The sequence below is a fragment of the Lepidochelys kempii genome, chromosome 10 (assembly GCF_965140285.1).
Source record: "Lepidochelys kempii isolate rLepKem1 chromosome 10, rLepKem1.hap1, whole genome shotgun sequence".
In the NCBI taxonomy this organism is placed as follows: Eukaryota; Metazoa; Chordata; order Testudines; family Cheloniidae; genus Lepidochelys; species Lepidochelys kempii.
The window spans coordinates 81716085-81741923 of NC_136389.1; the positions used below are offsets into that span (position 1 = coordinate 81716085).

General features: G+C 42.7%; 1 protein-coding gene across 7 annotated transcripts; it reads right to left on the reverse strand.

Moving 5' to 3' along the window:
* Positions 1–348: 348 nt before the first annotated feature.
* Positions 349–25743, reverse strand: ANP32A (acidic nuclear phosphoprotein 32 family member A). Of its 7 annotated transcripts, none has more exons than XM_073304475.2 (8): positions 23643–23974; positions 9842–9995; positions 7640–7789; positions 7356–7478; positions 5005–5203; positions 3110–3207; positions 1898–1958; positions 349–1693 (listed from the first exon to the last, which is right to left on the reverse strand). In XM_073304475.2, the coding sequence occupies exons 1-8, from the start codon at positions 23681–23683 to the stop codon at positions 1632–1634; spliced, it is 888 nt and encodes a 295-aa protein (XP_073160576.1). In that variant the 5' UTR covers positions 23684–23974; the 3' UTR covers positions 349–1631. The 7 variants fall into 7 exon arrangements, with proteins under 7 accessions (XP_073160576.1, XP_073160575.1, XP_073160578.1 ...); XM_073304474.2 differs by lacking the exon at positions 23643–23974 and adding an exon at positions 22609–22721; XM_073304477.2 differs by lacking the exons at positions 9842–9995; positions 23643–23974 and adding an exon at positions 25543–25743.
* Between the last annotated feature and the right edge of the window lie 96 nt (positions 25744–25839).

The window sequence follows — 25839 nt, forward strand, 5'->3', positions numbered from 1 at the left end:
ATCAGAAGAAAGCCAAAGGCTCTCTCTCTGTTAGACTTGGATTAATATGGCTAGGACAGACCACTGGTAGGAAAAATTAACATGCTAAAAAGTGTCACCTTATTGGCAACTTAAAAAACAAACTAACTTTCTGAAATAAAGATAGAATACCATCATTTGCATTAAAATGAAAATATCCCCTTGCTTTCACCCAACCATGGCTTAGAGCAATTTTATAGAAGAAAATGTATCAAGCGACTACTAAAAATACCAGGGAATTCAACAGAATGTGTTATCATTAAATGCCTTTTAAAAAGGTATGCCGTTCATTCCCAGTGGCCCATTTTACTCAAATAAGCCACAAAAAAAAATTGTATAAAAAGATTTATTGAAATTCATCAATGACAAACAGACATAAAACTCAAAAGTTTGGCTCTTCTGGGGAAAAAAAACTTGCAAATGTATTTATACAGATGAAATATTGACTAGGAAATACAAGTCACTTCTAAAGCTATTTTAAAGAGGGATATGAAAGTAAAACTGTACATTCACTAGGTATTTTCAGTCATTTTACTGACTTCCACTAGGTAAGAAAATACAATTTTGTATTAGTATTTCGTGCTTGCGTGTATGAAAAGAAACCTCCTACACTACATGCTGTACTGTCTCCTGTATTTAGGTTTGTAAAAATTTTCTAAGTATATAGCACAAGTGGAAGTCGTTTCTCATCACTTAAAATTGACTAAGTGTCGTTATATATTACAGACCAAAATAGTACACACCTTATTTAAAAGGGTTGAAACATTTTTTTATTACAATTGTCAAATTCATTTCACTAGTAACTCAGGAATTAGGAACACTTTTTTTATATATATATTTATATATATATTTAAATGCCTGCCATTTTCAGTGTATTGGCTATATCCCAGGCCAAAAAAAAAAAAAAATAGAAAGGAAAAAACCCCCAAAAACACAACACACAGAGGGGGATTGCAAAGTAGTCACCCCATAAACCAGATCCAAAGGAACTCAACAAAAGGAAAAACAAAAAGAACACATTTGGTCACTATTTACAAACAGCAAAATAAGAGTTACCTACAGAAGCAGGGAAAGCTTTGGCTGAAAATGGCAGTCATTCACAAACAGGCAACAAAGAAATCACTTTATCAATATGCCATTCTCACACCTGTTGCTCTGGACTGGATACTCTGCCTAGATCTGCAGCATCCCCCCAAAAAATCTTACAATATGCTTAGTGACTGGCAGAGATGGTAAATCCCAACAACCAGAGATATTTAGTTATCTCAAAACAGACTGTATGTCTATTTTGGATATCCTCTACTGATCTTAAGTTTAAGATGTCAAACGATCCACTCCAATAACAAGAAACAAATTGCCACTTGGTTTATACTTTCTATTGCATTTACAGTCAGGAACTAAAAGGGACAAAAAAAAATTTTAAATGAAAAGTAGGAGTGGCAGTAAAAATAGCATTTTCCCTCGCCCGCCCAATATGCTTTCCCTCTCATTCCCACAGCAACATTACAATCAGAAAGAAAAAAAAAAAGTTCGGGGGGGGGGGAGGGGGGGAGAGAATACAGGGTAAAAACAGTCAAATCACAATAGGAAACTTTCAAAATAGGTTATTCAGTTTAATCATCTTCATCACCCTCGTCTTCGGGTTCTCGTTTTCTCTTCTGCCCCTTCTCTTCTTCTGCAAAATAAATAACGGGCTGGGTTATGTGTGCGCTTTGATGTATTGTCACAGCATGACCATAAAAACAAACTATTCACACGCACGAGGCCACATGAGGAACTGGCTTATTACCACAGCAATATATATTCAGATACAGTTCTGCTTTTAAAAACAGTACATTACTACTTCGGTTCTGTACTAAAGTTTGTATTATAGCCATACCAATTTCTTCTTCTTCTTCTTCTTCATCTACTTCACCATCGTTATAACCTTCTTCATCTTCCTACAGAAAGATTAACAAAGAGTTTTGTTCAACACCTTTCCTAAATCGACAACCCTCAACCGTATCTTGAAATTGAGAAAATCCCTTGAAAGGTATCTTTCCCCCCCCCGCATCAGTGTGCAAGTTAATTCCCTAAAATAGCTTCCTACACTGGATTCCGGCCCACTCTTTACAGCAGGACTCAAGAGTAGCCATATTACCCAATTTCATTTAAAATTCAGCCTCCTCTCAATCTCAAAGACGAAACCAATCTTCCTACTACATGTTTTTAAAAGCCACGCTGATATGTAAACACAAAAATTTACGTCTTGAGTTCAGTGAAATCAATGGCAAAACTTCCACTAATTTCAATGGGATCAGGGCCTGTTTGTGGAAACAAAACAAAACACGAAGCTTAGTTATAAGCATTCTGAAGTTACACACTTAAACACAGGACCTCACCACTTCTGTTACTACTTTAACAGCAGGAGGGAAAGCTGTGTGTGACAGAGAGAAGCAGGTGAGGCAGGGGGAAGAGAGGTCAGTTGTAGGAACCACACACTGCGCTGAATTCTGCTTTCCATTTTACCCATTCAACCTCTCTGAGGTTAGACTTAGGGAAGAATCTCTGTACTATAAAAATCGGCACCTTTTTATTTTTAGATAAAGGCCATTGACCATCACCCCCACCTTGAGTCTGAAGCTAACAGTACTTGGTTTTCTACTTTCAGGCCAATCTTGTTCTCAAACATTCTGACTGAAATCTTATTTAAATCAGTATGATTGTGCAGAAGTCTGGGCTCAGTTTTCCTTTAAGCATCTATTTTTTGAGACATAAGTTCTTTCTCTGAACTGCTCTCAGAGACTTCAACACCAGCTTTTACTAGGCTGTGTGTGAAAAGTGGCTAGCTCTGGAGACATTAACGATAGAGCTGCTGAAAGTTACATCTGTTTTCAACATGATCCCAAGAAGCTGAATGATTTATTACTGGTCACTAGATGGCAGCTGGCTCACAGGCAGATGCTCTTCAAAACCTGTCCCCATTTATTTTCATTGCTTCTTAGATGGAAAAAAAAAGTGTGCACTTAAAAACAAAGGTGGTGATGTGGTTTACATTTCTATGCAGGAATTCAGACCTGACACAGATGTTCCCCCGGCCACGAATCCTTACCTCCTCTTCCCCGCTCACATCCTCCTCTTCTCCTTCCTCCTCCTCCTCATCTTCCTCTTCATCTTCTACTACTTGAGCATCTTCATCATACTCCTCTTCTACACAAGCAAGCAAGACTATCAGCTCAGTTAACTGTCTACAGTAAGCGTAGTTTTCAAACATTACCAGCCAAATCCTGCCTTTCCACTGATGTAAAAGGCACACACACAGGTACTGCTTGAAGGCAGAATCTAGCTTGTTGCAGTTTTCCAGGTGCAAGATATGAGGCCAGAATGAATCCTGCACAGAGTGGTGCAATGGTGGCTTAAAGCCACCTGGGTGTCTGTGTACTATTGGGGGAGCATGGGTGGCCCGGGTATAAGTCAGAGCAGACCTGGGGCTGCTCTAATTTACAGCAGTTTCCCTACTGCTGCCAGTGGGTTTCCCAGAACCTTCTATCCTCCAGCTTGTTCTTACACCCGGTGGTGGCGGGGACGGAAAGAGCTGTATATAGCAACCCTGTCCGGTCCCTGGTGATGGGAAAGTTCCCCCAGAGGCTGCTCAATCCTCACTAGGCTGCAGCAGCAATGTGAAGGGGCCATAATCCAGTGACTGGTATGGATTTTTGGGAAGAAAGTTAAAGCATTTTTCACTCAGGCCTGCATTTATACAGTGCTGGAGAGATATTCTGTCCCCACTGACCCTCTGTGTTGTTCTGTCAGTGCACCCATCTGCCAGGCAGTGCTGCAGTGTTTACTGAATCACAACACAACAAATTCTGCACTCGAGGAGAAAATGCAAGTCCAGCTATTCTCTGTGCTTTGCTTTTCAGCCTGGTTTGAAGAGTCCAGCAAATTCCCCAAACCCGGCCTGACATTATCCAACTAGTAAGCCAGATGCCTCTGAATGCAGGCTGTCGCGGTGAAGCAGAATGGCACAACAGACCCGAAGAGAACTGGCACATTAGTTTTCCTAACATTCATAAAGTTACTCTCTGCTTCTGCAGTGCCTTTGACAGCGCTGGCCCCAAGCAAACTTCAGCATGTGCCTTCTCTGCTCCTTTGTTTACTCAGCCGTTGTTTACTTTGTTGCTGATAATTCAATGTCACACTTTCCTATTAACCAACACTTCAGCCTCACTCACTTGTTCTGCTTCTGTCCCCATCCCCTAACCCAGTTACTATCTTCCATTCTCAGTCTCTCTTCCCCTCCCCCTTTTTGAGGGTCTGTCCGCTCAATCTTTAATAGCTGTGTGTGCTTTGCTTCTGACCCGCCACTTTTAATTCCCTGCCACAGATTTCTCAACTGGAAATGGAGAAAATGCCTTATTACCTCCCAACTGTAAAAGGCTTGGAAGACGGAGAGCAATACGGACGTCCTTTCAGTTTCTCTTATAAGCGTCTCCCTCCTGTCACTTTCCCCTCAGTTTTGCCTTTTCCCATTTGCTGCCCTTGTGCTTGTCTCATTCTCCCTCGTGGCCAGACCTCCCAGTACTCTCTGACTGAAGATAAGGGTGTGCGTTTCTTTTAGGCCCTGCCTGGGCTATCCAAGTCTCGCTTAGGGGGAGGGGTAGCTCAGTGGTTTGAGCACTGGCCTGCTAAACCCAGGGTTGTGAGTTCAATCCTTGAGGGGGCCATTTCGGGATCTGGGCCAAAATTGGGGATCGGTCCTGCTTCGAGCAGGGGGTTGGACTAGATGACCTCCTGAGGTCCCTTCCAACCCTGATATTCTATGATTCTCCTCAGTCTACGGAGGGGCCACAGGTATGTTCTGATCTACAAAAGCCAGGGAACTGGGTGCTGGGAGAAACCTTCTCTCACCCGCAAGTCAGGTGAACGGGTTGCTTTTGGAGAAGAAAGGAACATGCGCATCCGTTGGCTATAATCTCAGTGCACTAAATGGAGCAAGTAACGTACCGTCTTCATCCTCCTCTTCGTCATCTAGGCCCTCCACGTAGCCCTCTGCATCGGAATCTGGGGCTTCTTTGTCATCCCGGTCATAGCCGTCGAGATACGTGAGTTGTGGGAGGAGCTTGAATACGTTTTCTCTGTAGTCGTTCAGGTTGGTTACCTCACAATTGAAAAGATCTAAACTCTTCAGGGTTTCTAATTTTTTCTGTAAGTAAAAATGGAGGCTCCGTCAGAGACCGGTTTTGGGAGCACTTTAAAAACTGAAAGGCAGCCAGTTAACGCCCCAAACGGTACATATCTCGGCAAGCAACTTCTAAGGATAAAAGGGAGTGTTTTAAATCATCATGTAGTTTCAGTCTGTGCTGGCTAAACTGGTGCAAGTGTGCTTACATAACAGCCAGGCCTTCCAGTACTCTTTGTTCACAGATCTCAAAGCTCTTTACAAAGCTCTGTATCCATACTACCATGTTACAAATGGGAAACTGAGGCACAGAATAGGGTGAAGTGCCTGACTCAACGTTTAACTGGCCCCCAGAGTGACATTAGGGCAGTTGATTATCTGCGCTGCCGCACCAAGACAGAGTAAGATCATTTTAAATGTTTCTTCTCTGGACACAATGACAATCTTCCACTGCAAGGGGATATACAACAGCCGATTTTAAAAGCTACACAACACTCTGAGCCTACATAACCACCAACAGCAGGATGAAAACTGGGGTGGGGTTCAGCTTATGTTCAGCTGCACAGAATTTTTAGGTGGGAAAACGAAGCAATGGCACTTATAAACTAAACACAAGAAAAGACAAGTATGGTGGCTTAAGGATTTGCCTTGGGTGTTCTGAAAGGTTTCCCTTTAAGAGCTTAGTATGAAGGATAGAGAGCAATGGTCTCCTATGAAATTGTGAAGGTTTATTAGCTTAGACCCCTGAGATTGCAAGCAGGTGGCAGAGGCTCATGGCCACCCTGCCCGTCGTGTATAGCTCGCGATGGATCCCAGCGACACAGGAGAAGCCTCAGGAGGGTCCAGGTCTGGAACAGATAACTTTGAGAACCACTGGTTCAGACTAAGGAGAGCACGAGATTTTCATGGAATGATGATATTAACAGAGTAAAAAGACTGAAGGCTTGGCAACAAAGCCTGCCATAGCCCTTGATTTTGCAGCATGATTCCTAAACACAACACCAAACAGTATTATAAGGGCAAGAGGTGTAATCTGATCCACTTTTAACCCAATGGTTGAGGTGTCATGAAAACAAGAGAGATGTAAAGGGGTCCAGCAGGAAAAGGGGTGGTAGTTATGAGATCATTCTGCCAGGGCTATGTACCAGCTATGCAAATGGGACAGCTCAGGGGGAGCTGGTGCTTCTGTTAGTAGAAGCCAGCCGTGCCTGGGGTAGAAAATGGAAGCGTCGGGAATGGCCCACAAGTTTCCAAACTGGGGACCTGTTAGCAGAACTTTGTCCGGTGGAGGAGTGGGGCTGCGGGACAAGATCCATGGCACCAAATACTGTAAAATTAAAAATGTCTTACTTATTCCCTCCTGAAGAGCTACCCTGAAGTATAAGATTGTTCCCACTTTTAAAGTGCACAGAAATGACTGACAGCTGCTTTTCACTCTTCCAGAGCAGAAGTGGGACATTGATAGGTGTACAGCTAATGTGAGGACACCTTTACTGCAAGTCTCGGGGCTCCTGATTAGCTCCAGATTCGCAGTCCTGGAGACCGCAGCCCCTCCTCTCGTCTCAGGACGAGTGGAGTACAGTGAGCCACCCGTGCATACGTCCCTGCCCAATCCGTCTCATCCATGGCTTGACGGTACCATTTTTGGAGCAGAGAACGTATCAACAGTAACCCTGGCCCTTCCAGTTCTTGGGTTTTCTTTAAGCAACAGGTGTGCTAATTAGTACCAAACACAAACGGGGAGGGAAGAGGACTGTGATGTCAACAAATGCCCACCAGAAACTGGACTGAGTCCACCAACACAACTCACGGTATAGCCCAGTGAACAGCCACCACAGAGCAACTTTTGATTGCTACTAGACTTGGACTATCAGTCTCAGGACTAAGGACTCCGTATCCCCCTAAGCCACACACATTCTCCGCCCCTTCTCCCTCCATCCCGCCCCCCCCGGAAGTGTACTGACTCTATCTGATGAGGACTGGCCATTAGATGGAGGCATTATCACACGCACACAGTCAACATATTACAGCCTGCCTCAGTTAGGCCCAAGTGTCAGAGATGGACAACCTCACATCCTATTTGGGGTGTCAGTTTGTAAGGGACCCGTAAGGGTCACATACAGACCTAAGGGTTTTAACTACACTTAAAGCACTTTTTGCTGTTGCATTAACTCACCAGAGGTTCTATTGTACTGAGATCTTTTATTTTGTTGCCGCTTAGGTTTAGATGCGTAAGGTTTGGACACTTTTCTGCCAATACTTCCAGTCCTCCTGAGATTCTGTTATCGCTTAGTTCGAGCTAGAAGTCAGACAAAAAAAAAAAAAAAATTAGAGATTTTAAAACAAACGCAACTGACTTGGTTAGAGGAAGTTCTTATGTGAGCATCTATTTCGCATTTTATATTTTTTTCTTGCAGTACATTAAGAGTAAAATACAACATGTGGCACTTCTTTATTTACCTTCTTAAGTTTGTTTAACTTTGGTAAGTTTGCAACTGAGCTTAGGCCTACGTTGATTGTACTTAAGAATTCCAGCTCTTCAAACTCATCTGTGAGTCCTTCAATTTTGCCTTCATTTGACCTACAGTTGTCAAGAACGAGTTCTTTAACCTGGAAAAGACAAAATTCAAATGTGTTAAAATGTTTATCCTGCAGTCAGGTACAATGTTTAAACAGCATAATAATAATAATAAAAAAACCCCACTTAAGCTATGGAACCGAATACAACAGTTTGCTGTTTACTTTGCAACTGCACCAGATAACTGTTATTTCCAGCTTCTGCCATGCAGTGTTGTTTACAATGCTAGCTTAATATCTCACGATGGATTTCAGCTACATTTCACAAACATGATTATTAGATAAAGACAAATGAAGCAAACTTGAACATGGATGGCATTCTGCAAATGGCTTAGAGCCAGTTCTATTGCATTAATCCTAGTTTACATGATTTACTAGTAGTTCCTAACAACTGTTCAAAGTTACTGCTAAAGATATTTTTAACAAAAGCTTGGAATATTCAAGACATCATTAAAAAGAGCCTACAGCTCTGATAACTTCTTGCCTCTCAATGCAATACATCCGTGATTTAAAATACCATTTTCTGCATTAAGAAATTATCTCAATTTATTACAACAAGCTATTCAAAGAAGTAAACTTTAATTTTAGACCATTGGCTGTAGAGATATTTTCTGAGAAGTGAAACAGACTAACTAATACTACATTTTAGGGAGAGCCAGACTTTCCATGGCACTTGTATTCCTAACTCCACTATGTACTCTTGGAAGTGAAGGTGTAGTGGATATAGCCGGATTCCCCCTCTGCGCTCATCTGAGCACATATGGATCCTGTCCTTTCTGTCTCACCATCCCCTTCCCCCATACTGTAGAGAAAGAGCGGGCATGGAGGGGAACAGAGGGAGGAGGAAAAGGAGGATGCAGGATTTGCCCATGTGGTCTCACAAATGCTGACCCTGCCCCATTCAGCAAAAGCTGGGATAAATTACTGTATGGGAGTTTCTTGCTGAGGAACAGCCCTTACGAAGGTGCCACCTTCGAATGACACAGCTCGATGCTGAAGCAAAAAAGCAGCCTTTTAAGACAAAAAAGACCCACCACCGTGATTAAAGAATAAAAACAGTTAATTTTTAACCAAAATCCTCATGCAGTCTTACCACACTCAGTACATCCCTGGTAGAAACACTAGCATGAGTGGTGACCCACTACAGTTAGGAAGCAAATACTCCCCTATCAATGGGCAAGTTATGAGAGCACTGAGAGAAGAATACAGCCCTATGACTGCATTACAGAGCCCTGCATGATATAGGTCCTCGAGGGATACAACAGACCATTGAAACTTGAGGTGGGGGAAAAGGCTGGAGACAGAGCAGCGTTCCAAAACTCAGCAATAGTCAGGTCCCCCTACTGTGACAGATAGCCTGAGAAATCTGGAGAATCTTTTGTTTTAAAAGCAAAGGGGATAGGGCCCAAGAGAGTTTGCAAGAACCACAGAGTTAGCAAGATGAGGAAACCTTCCTTTGCATACACAACACAGTTAATATGCAAATGTTTCTTTTTTTTGAAAATGGCTATTGCAGTAATCGCATAGCAGGAGATTCAAGTCAATGTGATGCAATAGCTATGGGTGCATCAAATAGCTTTACTAGATATCTAACTCAACTTTATGTGGAATCACTTAGTCTCCATTCTTGCAATGAAATCCATGTGCTGAATTCAAGGGGGCTCCGTGCAGGTGAACGGAGATCAGAGATGGCATAGGTGCACAAGTGATGCACGTAATCAAGTAATCAGAGTTTCAACAGGAAATGCAATTTCCTGGTTTGTTCCCAATTTTTTCCCCAGAAGAACGATGGTAAACAAGTGTCCTTGTACAAGTTTTGCAAAAGAATCCACACACAGACCAGAAGACTATTAATAAAGATTTATGTATTATTTCCTATATAAATGTCTCACTTTAAAAAAAACAAAACAAAACAAAACACCCCACCTTCGTTTGAAATTAAGGCAGGAGAAACAAGCAAATCCAGAAGTATTCAATAGGCATGTCCTTTTGCCACAATACTTCAAGATACTGGGTGGGGACTGGTTACTACCTGGATGAGACAAATCCAGTGGTAGAAAACTCCCAAAACAACCAGACTCTTACATAAAACAGTGATGGAAGCTCTTGAGTCTCTTCCCTCAGCCTTTGGCTGATGAGCAGGCAAAAGAGGCGGCAACAGGGGAGGAAGGACACATCAGAAATGGCAGCAGAGGAGCCGGCCTGCCTCCGGCTTAATTGGGGATCTTGGCCCTTTTTGCTGAGAGAAATTTCATTCAATGAATTTTGTTAGTGCAACTTCACAATGGCAAAGTTAAAAATCATTCTGAAATTCAAAAAAGTGAAGGATCCCACAGCAGAGCGGGCTTCACCACATTAAATATACAGGAATAGAAAATACCACTGGTGTGCAATGGGACCACGGTAACATGGCTGCGTGAGACCATACACTGCATCCGATGAAGTGAGCTGTAGCTCACGAAAGCTCATGCTCAAATAAATTGGTTAGTCTCTAAGGTGCCACAAGTACTCCTTTTCTTTTTGTGAACTTCCTGACTTCATTCTGTTTTCAGTGCACAAACTTTATTTTGCATTCATTTTTCGTCTGCACTTTTACACGCAGCAGCTGACACAACCAGCCTGCAAATTTTACACACAGGTGTTATATACTCCATGTTAGTTTATCCTCCTCCCACACACATATACTTCCTCCTCCTTTCCCCTTTCCACTCCTTTTTCTCTTACGTGCCTCTCCTTTTATCTTTCCCTTCTCGAGAGCTTATCCCTTTTTCTTAGAGTCCACACAGCTGAGGAGGTCTGACAGTGATCTCCCATCCACAAGAGGGCCCTGTTTGGGAAGACACACATCTATCTAGCACAGGGTTTCTCAAACTGGGGGTTGGGACCCCTCAGGGGGCTGCAAGGTTATTATAGGGGAGCTCATGAGCCGTCAGCCTCCACCCCAAACCCCACTTTGCCTCCAGCATTTATAAGAGTGTTAAATATATAAAAAAGTGTTTTTAATTTATGGGGGGGAGGGGTGTCGCACTCGGAGGCTTGCTACGTGAAAGGGGTCACCAGTACAAAAGTTTGAGAACCACTGGTCTAGCATATCCTATTGCCCAACTAGACCAAAGACGACAATCACCACTGGAGTCCCAATGTGTTGGACAGTACATAACTCCTTCCCTCCCAGTGTAAGATTTGACACTACAGATATTTACGTACAGTGACAAAGGCAGGTTTACTGAGAAGGTTCATGGAAGGGAAAATAAGACCCCACTCCCATTAAGAGTATCTAACTAGACTAACTAGCTAAAGGAGATTTGCAGTCCTTTTGCCCTGGATTATTTTCTAAAAGAATCTGGGTAGTTTTGTGGAAACTGGCCTCAGACGGAGCGCTCCTATCACACTTCCCACTGAACATGCCGAGTGTGTCACTGAGCTCTTTGTTTTCACACACAGGACTTCTCCCCTTTGGTTTCACCCCAATAAAACATAGCAGATAAGCGTTTATGGATGGATGTAGTATTAGCCACTCAGACCCTAACCCCCTTTATAGGGCTCAGTATACACTTCAGAACATGATGAATGGGCTCTAACCATTATGAATTAAGAACATGAGAGTCTGCCGTATCATATTTGAATCAATACTGTCTTACTGGAGCCCTGCAGTTCAGTCAAGCTAAGGAAGACACTATCTTTGACGAGAGGTACAAGCTACCCAGCGTTTCTCAAATGCGGCTACCAGGGGCTTTTTGTGCGCCCACACCCTCCTAGGCAGTGATGTGGGGGAGGGACAAAGCAGTGTTAAACATATATCACTTTTCACAGAAACAGAAAAAAAAAAAAAAAAAGAAAGAAAAAGAAGAAGCAGCCAAACAAAAGCTGCAACAACAACAAAAAAGAAAAGAATATACAAAGCACATTATTTGTTTCTATTCTGTTTAGGTCCAGTAAAGAATAGACACAACTGTACATTATTTTTGAGTTTCTAATAAAAATGTACATAAATAAATTATGAGTTGGACATGTATATGTGCATATTTATTTGTTTTTCCTAAAAAAGTTAAGAGTATTTTAGGAAAACCTGTCAGTGGCCATCAGCAAGAGTTGGTGGCTACCATCTGAGGCCATCAAAAAATTTCTTGTGAGACCCCCTGAGCTAGACTATGGAAGTAAGTTTCCAGAGATAATTTTTACATGGCTGTGTAAAAGGATGGGAGACCTCCAGTGCTCCTAGTCATCAAGGCTCCAACTGTTCTGTTCACTGCATGATGCACAAGCAAACTACTGGTGGTAGTGGAATCTAGATAGAAGGAAAGGTACAAAGTTGTGCAATATTGTTCTAAGAGATCACATCACGTTTGCGCCCTCCTAAGCACCCCATAACTGCAGTATGGCGAGGCGGCATACCATCAGCACTCAGCCTATGCACCACACAGAAAAGCGAGCATGCCACATGCTCCCCACCCACAAAGAGTTGATGAGTTCTGGGAAACAATGCAAGAACAGCATGTCACAGGTTCTCTCTGTAACCACCGAAGATAACACTGTCCTTCAGCATCTCTGTATCCAAGAGGGTTCCTGTCCATGAGCCAGTCTCATATGGCCACTCAACTGCCAGAGCAGAGGGGTCACACACCTGAACTGCAGCAAAGGAACCTGCAATAAGCCCAGTGGAGAGGCGGACAGACAGATTGGTTCATTGGGATCTGCGGTGTGGATCTTTAAAGCCTCTGCCTGCAATGCAACGTGGTGCATTTGGGAGTCGGGAAATGACTGCTGCATGGTTGGGACTGTCTGCGTATCTGGTCACGGTGTGCAGAGCCCTAACTGGTTCTGAGGCTCCATCTTGGTCTCTGCATCCCAGGGGCCAGCTCTGGGTGTTCCATTTCCCCATTCTGCCAGCCTATGGCCTGCCAAACGGCCACCAGCTGAGCCAGGTGCTTCCTGGTGGTACAAACACTGCGGCTTGTGTGTTGCTCTGTGGTTTGCTAGTGTCAAGGCTTGCTTTTGTGTGGCCTCCTAGAACCATAAATAGGTCACTGCTCCCTCCTCATCCGACTCCTTATTTATTTCTGTGGCCCCTCCAGTTTCTATCTCTGGTGTGAGCAGACTCTTCCAGACGGACATCATCTTGATGTCTGTCCACTTTGCATGCCTAACTATGGATTACAGTGTGTCCTGTATCTCTCCATGCCTTTGATCACATCACCCCTTGCAGTACTTGATGTGTGATAACCGATAGGATCCAGAGTTTTCTCATACAGATACTGTATTAAGCTGTATTCATCACTGATTATGTGGCATTCTTAATGTACCCGTGGTGTGAACTGTGGAACGATGCTCATTTCTGAGTGAACGACAGCCCCATTGTATGCACACAGGCACTGTATTCCATGGGGACACTCGTACGTAACTTTCATTACACATTCTCTGCACAGTTTACCAGTCATGATTTTTCTCCTTGCTCACTTTTCTGCATAGGTACAGAGACCCTAACGTAGGTCAGTTTACTTCTCTGAAAAAACAAATATACTCTGTCATACTAATTTACACACATGCCATAGAATACACACACACGTACATCAGTATTTTCCAATGGGTTTATGACATGGTGGGTTTTTTTACATTGTCTACATTATATATATATATAGTGCAATAAGTACAAAGGTACTGCTCCAAAGAGCCTACAATTTCACTCCTGCAAGCACAGAGCAATGGTTCAAAGGCAAGTAGGCACTACCAGCGATTAAATCCCTGAACTGTAATCCATGACATATCATCAAGACTAGAAGAGCGATGTAAATGATATTACAAAAACTGCACAGTTAAGACTCAGTTTTTAACAGGTTAAATAGCAAGTTTACTAGTAGAAAGCCAAGGATCAAATTCAGCCACACCACTCCACTGACACTGGAGGTAGGGACCGCAAATGGCCACCATTCCACATGGCCACATTACCCACAGAGTAAGGGGAAGCACATTCACTCAGTACCACAAAGCTCTTGGCCAGTGTCTGGCCTACTGGGATTAGCAAAGGAGTTATGTCCCTTCCTGTCCCACACTGCCTAATCTCAGTGCCAGGTGCTCCCTTCTCTCCATCCATAAGGAGAGGGGACAAGGTCTGTAACAAATGGGAGCCCGCTCAGTTCTTTAGAGGCAGCTGCAGAAACTCTATTTCTCCCCCAAAATGCGGGAGCATGTCCTTCTGAGCTTTTGGGCCTGGCAGGAAGTCCTTCCCCTGCATCACTCATAATCAATGATGGACGCACATCCTTTTAGGCTGTCAAATCAGATTTCTTGCTAGCTCCAGCACTTAATTCCAGATCAGTGATCCTGTGGGCTGGGGATCCTCTGGCAGAAACCTACCAGTTTGTTCACCCCAACTTATGTTACCGCAATAAACTGTTCTCTGGCACAATCTGTCATCGCAACCAAGAGCAATTATCTTTTGACCTATTCCATGCAAAAGGACACAATACTCTCCATGCTGAAAGTTTTGGCTTGCTGGAGATTTGGCGAATCCTGTTAAACTGCCCATAAGTGTAATGAGGGCAGGACAGCCCATCATTGGCACTTCGCAGAAAAATCAGGGGAAAGAAAAACTGATGGTAAAGAGCCTTACATTCTCAGTGTTTACAAGATAGTCTTCTCCCTCAAAAAGAAAAGGAGTACTTGTGGCACCTTAGAGACTAACCAATTTATTAGAGCATAAGCTTTCGTGAGCTAAACTTCTCTCTCAAAGTTACTTTTGCCACACCCTGGCAGAAAGGATTAAATGCTTATGGATGTTCCCTTCAGATACTCTCTGGAATGTGGCATCAAGACATGCTTGAGTGCTCACCCTATTAAACAGGCTGCACTGAAGCTGTAGCTGCTGTGAAGTTTTGCAAACTCGGTGCAATTATGCAAACCTCTGCACTTCCGGCTCGAAACCAGCCACCAAAATGAAACCAAGAGAGGTTTGGAAAGATTGTTTTTTCTTTTAATCAGTAACTGTAAGCAGCATACATGCGTTTGGAAAATACTGGGCATTTAGAGGTGGATCCTCAGAGGTGCATTAGCTCTGCTTGACACGCCTAAGGAGAGGTGGCAGAGGGACATTATACCACCTTTATACACCCTTGGGGGCAGCCAGGACCCAGTGTGGCCCCCAGGTTAAATTAGAGTAGCTCCTGGGCTGTTATAATATATGCCAAGTAGGACACACCTCCTAGGGACTGTTCTGCCATTCCAGTATTTCCAGAGCTCAGCATACTCTGGCCACGTTCCTCTCCCACCTCTGGCATTCCACCTTCATGGAGGGAGTGGGGGGGAAGGGTGTGGGAGGGGGAAATAGGTGGCCTGGCATGGAGTGTGCTGGCTTTATGCCACTAGGGACTCCCCTATAATGGGGTAATCCTCAACTATTTCTTTAGCACTGCTCTGTGTCTCACAGGAGAGATCGCCTCGGCTGGACTAAATCTGAGATTTTTCTAACCTACATTTCAACAGATACAGGAAGGGTTCTGATACTTGGAACCTCCCCCAAAACACACACATTTTTAAATATAACCCCTCCCACACACACACATACGCCTGCCCCCCAAACATGAGCATGTTACTAAAGATTTGTTTTTTATCTGAGTCAGGATAAATGTAGTAATTTTGATATTTCAACCCCCAGGCCTTACTCCAGGTCTTTGACGAGATGACACAAACTAATTTCACTCACCTATTTATCAGCAAATATCATAAGCGTTTTAAACAAACGATTAAGAAAATTGGCCGGGGGAGTGCCACTTACCTAGCACGGAGCCCGGTCACTGTTATGCAACATAAACACCTAGAACTCCACATATCGGGGTGGGACACTTCCCTTCTGGGGAACCACTCAGCACATACCCCTCCCATCCTGAGCTATGAACAGGACATCTAGCAGCCAGAGCGCTGAAGAATTAAAGTAGTGGAGGCAGGGACTCCTGGTCTCAGTAAGAGGGGACACTCTGAATGGGCCTAATGTATATACTTTAGAACTTTGGGAGGCATTCAGTTACCACATTATGGAAACTGTAGGAACAGACAGAGCATCCCAAAGACATTTTCACTAAGGTCAATGTCCTACTAACTTAAAATCTGCCATAAGGGCACCTTTGAATTTTACTTTTTTAACTATAGCATGTACATTTCATTTAAAAAGAAAGGCTCAAATCCTATCCAAGATGGACAACACCAACACACTCTGACTGATCGTAATATATGCACTTTTGGGGCTGCCAAGTTCACGAATGCTGAACAAATGAAATCACAGACAGCACTGTAAATAAAAATGACCTATTCACATCTCAAGCTATTTTATCCACTTGGCACCTGTAGTCACGGAGTTGGAATTCTGAATCTTTGCACAAATGTCATGTGAAATACAACATTGGACTTTAAAAGCTTCTATCTGGGGTGGTCTTTGAATGGTCCAGCCCCATCAAACTTTAATATGTCAATACCTACATATTCTTTTGCTTGGAAGCTCCCTGTACTGTTTACTTAATCCCAAACTACTTTTACAACCAACAATTTCAGCATGTGCATATTTGAAGAGCTCACTAATTTTCGTATCGTGTTGGCACAGTTCTCTGCTTACTTCACTCAAGTTGTGAGTACGTGCGTGTGTGCACAAAGACCCCATTATCTTCTAGTGCACTTTTAACAAGTTTTTTTATATTAATACCATAATGTTTAGCCACAGTGAAATACTTGAGCGTTACAAGTTCATTAGTAAGAAAAAGCAGTTTGTCAGTTATTAGATCAATTAAAACTAAAACTAAAAATACACCAACACCTTAGCTCTAAACAATTATCCCAAATCTTAACCAGCCTAGCATTTTGTTCTTGAATTATTCATTGTGACTATGGAATGGAGGACCCATGGAAAGTGCGTTAATGATTCAGATTGAATGACTAGTCAGCAGGCGTAGGATTTACAGGTTACCATTTTCTGTTGGCCGCCAACAGCCTGCAGGGGCATCCTGGCAAGGCCCACTCTTCCCTAGCCACACCCCATGCATGGGGGCCAGCAGAGGGTGTGGAGTAAGAACCACTAGATCAACTCTACCAAATTGTTCCTATACACAGGGGAAATAATTCTTCACTATCCAGTTGAACTGGGTTTAAAGTTGTGCCATGAATCTGGTCCATTATCTGTAAATTTCCACTCTATAACATTCTGTACAGTGTGTCACCCTCAGCCCAGAAACCAACAAATACATAGACAGTCAAAGACAAGATGTTAAGAACTATGTTTCTGCAGTGGAGTTATAAGAAAGTCTGAAGTTTCAAATGAAATAGGAAAGTGGTGAGAGAGAGGGAGGAAGAAAGCTAATGGTATACACCCTAAAATCAAAATTGCTGAGACTAACTGCATAGCACCTCCAATCCAAAACTTCTAGGAAAAAAAAATAGGATCTATGACTTTAGTAAGACTTTCGTGTGACATGATTCTTAAAAATATATGTAAGCGTGCTTCCAACTGAAACATCTCAGTAACTACCTGTTTATACACAAGAATATGCACCATGCTAGTCAATAACTCAAAGAATACTTATAAAAATGTAGCAAGCCCCTTTATTCAAGGGCACATAGGCAGGTTTTTCTAGTTTGTTTCTTTTATAAAATTAGCTATAGACCAGCACAAAAGCCTTAGAACAGGGATACCCAGACTGAGGCTTATGAGCCACAAGTAGCTCTTTAATCCCTCTCCTGCTGCTCTTTGCAGCACATCATATTAAAACTGGGAGATTTAGTTATTAATTCATCTAAACTATTAACCAATCAGGAAGCTTTTACTATTTTATTAACCAATTGTAGAATACTTGGTCAGTCATTTTGCTGTGAGAATTATATATATGTAAATGAAACAATCAATTCACATGACTGTGGCTCTTTTGGGTAATACTGATCACTAATTTGGCTCCTGAACCACTAAGGTCTGAACATCATTTGAGGGGGCCAGGCCTAAACAGTGATAGTGAAGTGATTAAAATGCCCTCCCCTCTCCCCCACTTTTTTTTTGTGCGCGCCACTTTGAGGTTTGCTTCCATCTCTTTTTCCTGGAGGCAGGATGTCCTAGCAGACAGATCACTGATGGGGCCTCAGGAGACCTTGGTTCTATCCCCGGCTCTGCCAATGGCCTGCTCGGTGACCTTGGGCAAGTCACTTCTCCTATCTATAAGATGGGGATAAATGATGCTTACCTCCTTTTTGAGATCTACCAATGGAAAACACTATAGAAAAGCTAGAGATTATTAAATGACCTCCGCGCCACACAGTAAACACGCATTCAAATACCTTGTGCACGTCATACCTAATTTTAAAATGGTTTAATTCAAAGTTAACATTTAGCTAGACTGCTGTACACATTCTGTGGTCATTCAGTACTGGATCAACCATATCTGCTACTCGCATGAAATTTATTTCCTGCCTTAAGTCAAATAAAAGTTTCCTAAGAATGTTAGCACATTAATCACTAATATTAAATCAATATCTTGTCTGGAAAGTTGTAGGTACTGAGTACCATGTAAGTGAAATGTCTCACTAGATTTACTGGGACATGCTGTTTCCAACCTTTTTAATACCTGGAAGAGAAACTGAGTGGAAGTGCCCGATAGGCCAGTTTGACTGAAAAATTAATGCTCCAATAATGAGTCGGCCTTGTGACTTTTGTTATACAGGTCGAAGTGAAGACATGAAGATTGATAGTAGTCCCAAATCCTGAATCTTGTTTAGATTTCACTCAGACTACTCATGTAGGTAAGGGCTGCAAGACTGAGCCCAAGAGTTATTAATTTAAAAAAGAAGAGAAGAAACACAATGTATTTGAAGAGAAGCATGCAGGAAGTGAATTCCATAGTTGAGGGAAAATCTGGCAGGAAAGAGAAAAGCAAGGTTAGCGAGTTAGGTAAGAGGCAGAAAATAAGAGTTTACGAACGTTGTTTGAAGAATGGTAGGATGAAAGGATGGCAGAGGAAGAAAATGAAAATGGTTTGTATGTTACAACAATAACAAGTTCATAGTCAAGTAACAACCAGCAACTGCAGCTAGACCCATCAGCAGAGAGTAACTGCTAACTGTTCTCATTAGGGAGAAACCATACCTGACTACATATAAGCTTGATTTCATTTTACCTGGCCAAGGTGTTTATCACCCAGTCCACTGAGAGCTGCCGCAGCCAGAAAAGTCTCAATGTTAGCGTCAGGTTATGCCAGCTCTGTTATCTTCCAGTCCGTTCACGTGGAATTCTAAAACACACTTCTTCCAACACCAGATTCTGGCTGGGAAACCAGAACTGTTGAGGTCATAGCACCACTCAGATCTAAAGCTTGACACTGTTTAAATCATTTGAAAGTGGTTCACACTTGAAACATAAGTAGTTACATTTTTATGGGTCCAATTCTTACCTTTCTCTGGCCTCTACAGTTCCACTATAAATGTTCTTACTTATCCAAAGAGATGGAATGAGTAAATATAGTCCATGTCTACGATTATTCCTAACTGGGGTGCAGTACATACAGTAGATCAGTTTTTAAAAGGCAGCCACCATCCTTTACACTACAAATTCAATGCCTTTAAAGATGTACATATTTGTTGACAATACAGTCCTTAGGAATTCAAGATGAATTAAGAGGGAAAGAATAGTGTACTGTAGGCCTTGAACTATTGCCTCTAATGTTGCATTTTGAAGGTCCATATGGTTAAGCTCAAAATATTGGCACATCTTGGTGCTGAAGTAGGGCAGTGTAGCAGACGGCAGATGCTGCCCATTGATTTTCAAGATTCTGTGTGTGCAGATCTTGTTGTAGGACAAGTTATCAGATTCAGGCTTAAGTCAATCATATCACCTAGGCCCTCAAGAGTCCGTACTACTGAGCTGTTCTTCCTGCTGTGTCTCTTTTTTCAGCTTCCCCTGTTATTTCTTCATGTGACATAATGCAATTCTTTATACCATTATATGGTGGCTTGTTAACTAAAGCTCAGCTACTTTTGTTCTGATACCTTTATCAAGAGAGAACCATTTTTCAAGTTGATGTTTTCTTGTTCTGTACACAAATGAATCATCCTACACCTTGCATAAGTATGACTGCATTTGAGATACTGATAACCACTGGAGAATTTTGAACAGTTGAGGGTGAAATATCAGGATTAAACCACACAATAAAAATCTAGAAAATCCACCAGATAATGGCATCATTATGGACAGATTAGAAAGCTAGGCAGCAAGTTTTTATCTTGTACATACATAGATCCCTTCACATGCTTACAACTTGGTCAAGTTTAAAAAGGAAAAAAGATTTCCAGACTGCTCACTATGGATCTCATACATGAATTCTGTACCGGGGCATGTTAATTCTCATCCATTATTCTAGATCAAATGAGGTACATATTTGCCTCACTATGCTTCTTTCATACCTGCCCGTTTCCAATATCAGTTGTTCCAGCACAAACAATTTATTCACTTTACTAAAACACCCCTTCTGGGGATCTAGCAGTATAGATGCAGAGACATATAGCCCTAATATACACTTTTGAGAACTTAGCAGACTACCAGGAGGTCACAAATTTAGAGAGGCTGCTAGTAGCTGCATAAAATAGTTCAAGTACCTTTCGTTTTTTATTTGTTCAGCACAAGAGATAAAATATAAATGAAGACACTAACTGGGATTATTACAATGCTTTTACAAGAATGCAAATCTTGAAAGAGACACACCAACTTAAGTCATTTATTATTATTGCAATTAACATAGTAACCATACAGGACTAGAGGGGAAAGTTATATCTTAGTTTACCTTTGGTATTTCATATGACTTTATAAGTAGTCATTTTCACTGTTTTCCTTTTGTTTGTGTAGGTTTTCCACACAACAGAAGAGAACAGACATAAATAAAATTAAACAGAAGTTTTTGGCAGGGGAATCCAGAGATGTGAAAAAAAATGAAGTAACTTTCAACTTTTATTTTAAATTGACTAAATTTCAAGTTAATAGTGTCCCTTTTAGAACAATCATTAAGTCTTTGGATTAAAGTAATCAACAACATATCTCTAAAGCATAAAAAAGACATTTTAGCAGAATTTCAAAAACACATGCAAGATCTGTGCTGCTTAGCCAGACAGAACGTTAAAACTGATCATTTGCTTTACAGCCTTTGTATTTAGCTACTGAGTTAGGCTATATACAATACAAATAAACGAGTGCCCAAAAATCTGCCCACAAAAGCTTCTTCTATGTAGTTCAGTAGTTACATTGCCATCTGATGGCTCTCTAGTAACCTACATGAAATAATCTGTTCTAATTCCAAGTGGACAGGTGTTTACATCAGAAAACTACTATCATAAGTAAGATACACATCTAAGCTTATGTGCATAGCATATGATCTGCTTTCTCAATATTAAACACAGTGGATACAGAAGAAAAGGAGAAAATTCCAGTAGGAAAAACTGCATAGCCACCGACTGTACAATACACAGAAAAATATAATTTCAGGTACTATCAATCTGGCACCTTTCACCATCACTAAATTCATGTTAAACAAACCCAAAAGGGGGGGGGGGGGAGAAAAATGGGGTTCCTATGCATTCCACCATATTTAATATGTTTGCATTATATACTTTTGTTAATTAATATGTATACTAAACCTACAGGATTATAAGATTTAGCAGATCAAAGTAACCAGTTCTGTTACACAGTATTAAGCAGTATTCCAAACAAGAATTATACTAAATCTCTCTACAGCCTACAGAATATTAACAAAAACCCACAAAGGTAATGAAATTCTGATATACTTCACTATTCCACTTGATTTGCAAAACCTCTACCCTGGCAAGGGGCTGATGTATGTTAAATACCACATGGGCTGCAATACCAAGGCACAAATGGCTCAAAAGCTTCAGTTAAATCAACTTTGGTTTTGTAAAGTGAAGGCCAATTTTTTGGAGTATATTTCTTTTAATGGTAATTTTAAAAATAATAATAATCCCAATGGAACAATATGACCAGATATTGCTAAAATATGGATTGTAGTGCAAATATGTACTGGAAACCATTAACCTGTCAGGTAGTTACTGACAATACTGCATCATCTTTACACCTATGTAAACAAGAGCTCACAGACGAATGTAGTATCAAAATTTAATGTCATTGTTCTGTCTATACTGAAACACACACAATCTGCATGAAGTAGTAGATGGGCACAAGCAATAATCACTTTTAAAATTCAGTCTGCCACTTTATCTAGTGCCCAAAGGCACAAGCTCACTAAATTGGATTTCAAAGGGTATTTTGAAGAGTGGCAGGCCCCAGATGGTACACTTGATTTCTCCAGGACATGAGAGGATGTGTATGCGCATGAACTGGCCACATTCTAATGGGTGCCTTCGGATTTGGTTGGTAAAACAGCAATGCGGACAAACATTGTTCCCCCCCAGTTGTCTTTAAAATAAATATGCTATAATGAAATCTAGAACAATTTTAACTATAGCATTTGCTATGCGAGTTCATTCTCAGAATCAAAAAAGACATTACACTTGACAAAGTAACATGTTAGATAACTAACCGGGTTTCTTTACCCACCAAAACTCTGAGTTATAGAAGTGCAAAGAAACACTGCCCCAATCAAAGAAGGTCTAGTAATGTTACTCTCCACTCATCAAAAGCACAGGGAGAAAAGCAAACCAAATCTGGTTTAAAACTATTGTTGCTAAAACATGCCACTGAGCAGTCTGGAGAAAATCTTTATCGCCTGCACCCGTTAAAAATGGGGAGCGTGAAGAAAAGTGCAGATAAGCCTCAAGCGGCGCTAGTTGTTACTGCTCCATAATCCATGAAAAAAATCGAGACCTACCTTCCCGCAGGGCCCTGCCCAGGAAGAAGGCATATTCTCAACTCATCAATAATGCGTTCCCCTCCCTTTGGAAGCTGCTGCAGGCATTTTAAAGCCATCTCAAAAAATCAAACAAAAAAAAAAAAACCCCACTGTGCAAACGCCTTTCTATGTCTGTTTGCTTCTTCCAGCTCCGGGGAAGCAAGTACTATCGAGATTTGGACAACGAACAACAACAAACTGGTATTAATGCCCGCGCTGACGATGGGTGTAAAGGGGAGACGCAGCCAGGTGCTACTGGCGAGAGCGTGACTGACTTTCCAGTCTCCTCCGAACGTTAGTCACCAGGCCGCAGAATGCTCGCGAACACAACGTTCCATTTCGAGCTACCAACGCTCCATTTAAAGATACAGGCTCCTCCACGCTGCCAAGGGACGACTTTGCAGGGAGACAAACAAGCACTGGGATTCTCCCCTCTGCAGACACCCACACCCGGCCTCCCTCCCTGGAGGCCCCCGCCACATCAGCCACTCTGCAGCAGTGTTCGGGTGAGAATACACCGTCGGTACCTTGCTGGGAATCGTGCTAAAAGATTTTTATCTTCTTTTAAAACATCCTCCTCCCCTCTCCTTCCCTCCCCCACAAACTCAGTGACAACAACAGTGACAAAATGGCAGACCTGAATGCTGGCAGTCATGTTACACACACACAGAGCGAGCCCTGAGTGCGCCCTCATTGCTTCAGCCGCTTAAGCGTTACGATTCTACGTCCACGACCTGCCCTATACCAAAACATTAAGCTTTTCTCCTCCCCCACCAAATCATCATCATTATTACTAAACTGCAGATCTATACAGGCTTCTCATTTTATAGTTTGTTACAAATACTAACATTTAAAGCAACTTCCCCCGCACCCCGACACACACACACACACGCTCCGTCCAGAATGTAACAAACAAGGAATGTTTGCTAACTGCATCAATGGTGGCTTTAAGAATTCCCTCCTTTATTGAATTCGCACGGCTCCTATAAGAATAAATCGCCTTGGATTCATACCCCAGCCGTTTTCTCTTTTGCAGCTCGATGGAAAAAAACATGGCGTCTTGTCCTACTTCAGGTTTACTGTGGTGCTGCCAACGCGAGGATACAAAGTTGGGAATGATTTCATGGGGTGGAGGGCGGGAGGGAGGAATATTTCATCTCCCCGGCAGAGATGTAGGGACAGAGGCCCCTCTTTAGGAAGCTCCTCCGTTTGCTCTTTGTCCCCTTTGCACGGCTCTCACAAACAACAAGCCCTCGTGTGCTGAGCTCGCTGGCACATATACACGGTGCAACACAAGGGAGCACTGGCAGCCCCGCTCATGCAGCAACCTGCGCGCACACACACACACACACACCACTTTTTGTTACTAGGTGTTGCTGCTCATATTCAAGGCAAGGTGTCTGACCCATTAGCCAGCTCAATACAACGGAAACACCCTCCTCCTGCTCCTGCCCCAATACTTTGTTAAGTTTAAAAAGAAGGTTACGTAAATCTGCCCAGCTTTGTCCGTCAGACATTTTACTAGCGATAGGAAAACGGTTGGGGCAGTTTCCACCCTCCTCCCTCCCTCGGAGAGGGATACTTTCGGATTTCTGGAGAGGTATGTTTTCATTCGGTCCTATCTACGCCCAGAGCCTTCCAGCCAAAGCAGCCTAGTAGTCTAAGAGAGAGGCGAATCGTTGGGAGAACACCTCCCCTTGCCCTCAAATATCAAACTATGTTAGTATTTAAGCCATTATGTAATGACCTCTTCCGCCTTGGCTTCTAAAAATCCTTGGCCAGATGGGGGGGGGGAGGGTTCCCCCCAGAGACTGGCTATTTACTCTGTGTGTTACACTAAAGTTCCCAAGGTGCCCAGGCTAGGAAAAGGCGCTTGCAACGATCCCATACACCGATGACTACACAGGAGAGACGAGACCGGTCACCTTTGCGCAGCACAAAACACCAAATTCCCGTCACAGGAGAACTACCACACACATACACGCACCAACACAGAGGCAACCTTAATTTCTCCTTGGGTGCATTTGGCAAGGGGTGAGGGGTCTTCCCAAGTTGGGTTTCCCCCACCCCTATCGCCTTTCTGTTGCAATCGCTGCAGGATCAGTAAGAGACAAACAGAAAAACGAGGAGAGGTAACTAGGTTTTCTCGTGTCTGCATAATTTGTACACAACCAGCCATGGGCTATTTTTGTCCTGACAAACTTTCTTGTTCTCATTTATTCAGTCAGACGCTGAACAACAACCTAAGTCCAGCCCCAGGGAAAAAAAAAATCCAGTCTTTTTGTGTGTGTGGATGGAGAGGGGGTGGAGAGTGCATTTATTTTGGCAATTTTTTTTTTATTAAAAGCTTGCGATACTGTCAGCTGGATCAGATTTTAAAAACCCGTGAACATTTGTTTTAAAATCCTATTTTTTGTCTTCTCAGCATCTGGAGAGGGAGAGAGAGAGAAAGGGCGCGTTCATGAGGACTACAAAGTTACAAATATGGCTCCCCAGTCTCTCTTGCCTGATCACTGCAAAGAAATGAAGACGCACTTTAAACTAAACCATTTTCAACTCATTCACAGTCCCTCCCTGCCCAACACCCAGTGCAAATATTTGCAAACTAAACCAGCCAGAGAGAACCACCAACTTGTTTTCATTTAACGCATTGCAAGCCCCTTTAATGCATTTCACACCAGCAGACTCAGGAGCAGCTTATAGTTTTCCCCTAGACCATAACGCGTGCGCCTTTGGGCACCCCAAATTGGGTGCACACAGACATACACACACCGGTAGGCACCTCAAGGGCAACAGCGGCTTCAGCAGCAGCTCGCATGGGCGTTACCTATCACAACTGCACCCCTAAATTTTGTAATAATTTTAATACACCCCCCAAAATGTGGGATGGATATTTTTTTTTGCATTGCTTACATCTGAGGGCGTCCTGTTCCGCAGCTCTAAGTGGATCCTTTTCTTCATGTCCATGTCCCTGGTTAGCAGGAGTCCCTCGCTTTGCTCAGCTCCTCTTTTGTATTGACACCAGTAGAGACCCCCCCAAAGCCAGCGCGGTGAGGGACTTTGAGGGCTCAACCAGCTCCGCTTGGAATCCCGAGCCCCAGCACCGCGGCTAACACTAACCTGATAACAGCGGAGGCGGGCACTCCCGGGGGCTCCGCCGCGATTGACACCTGGATCGGCCAACCGCGACGCCGCAGCTGGCTGCCGGAG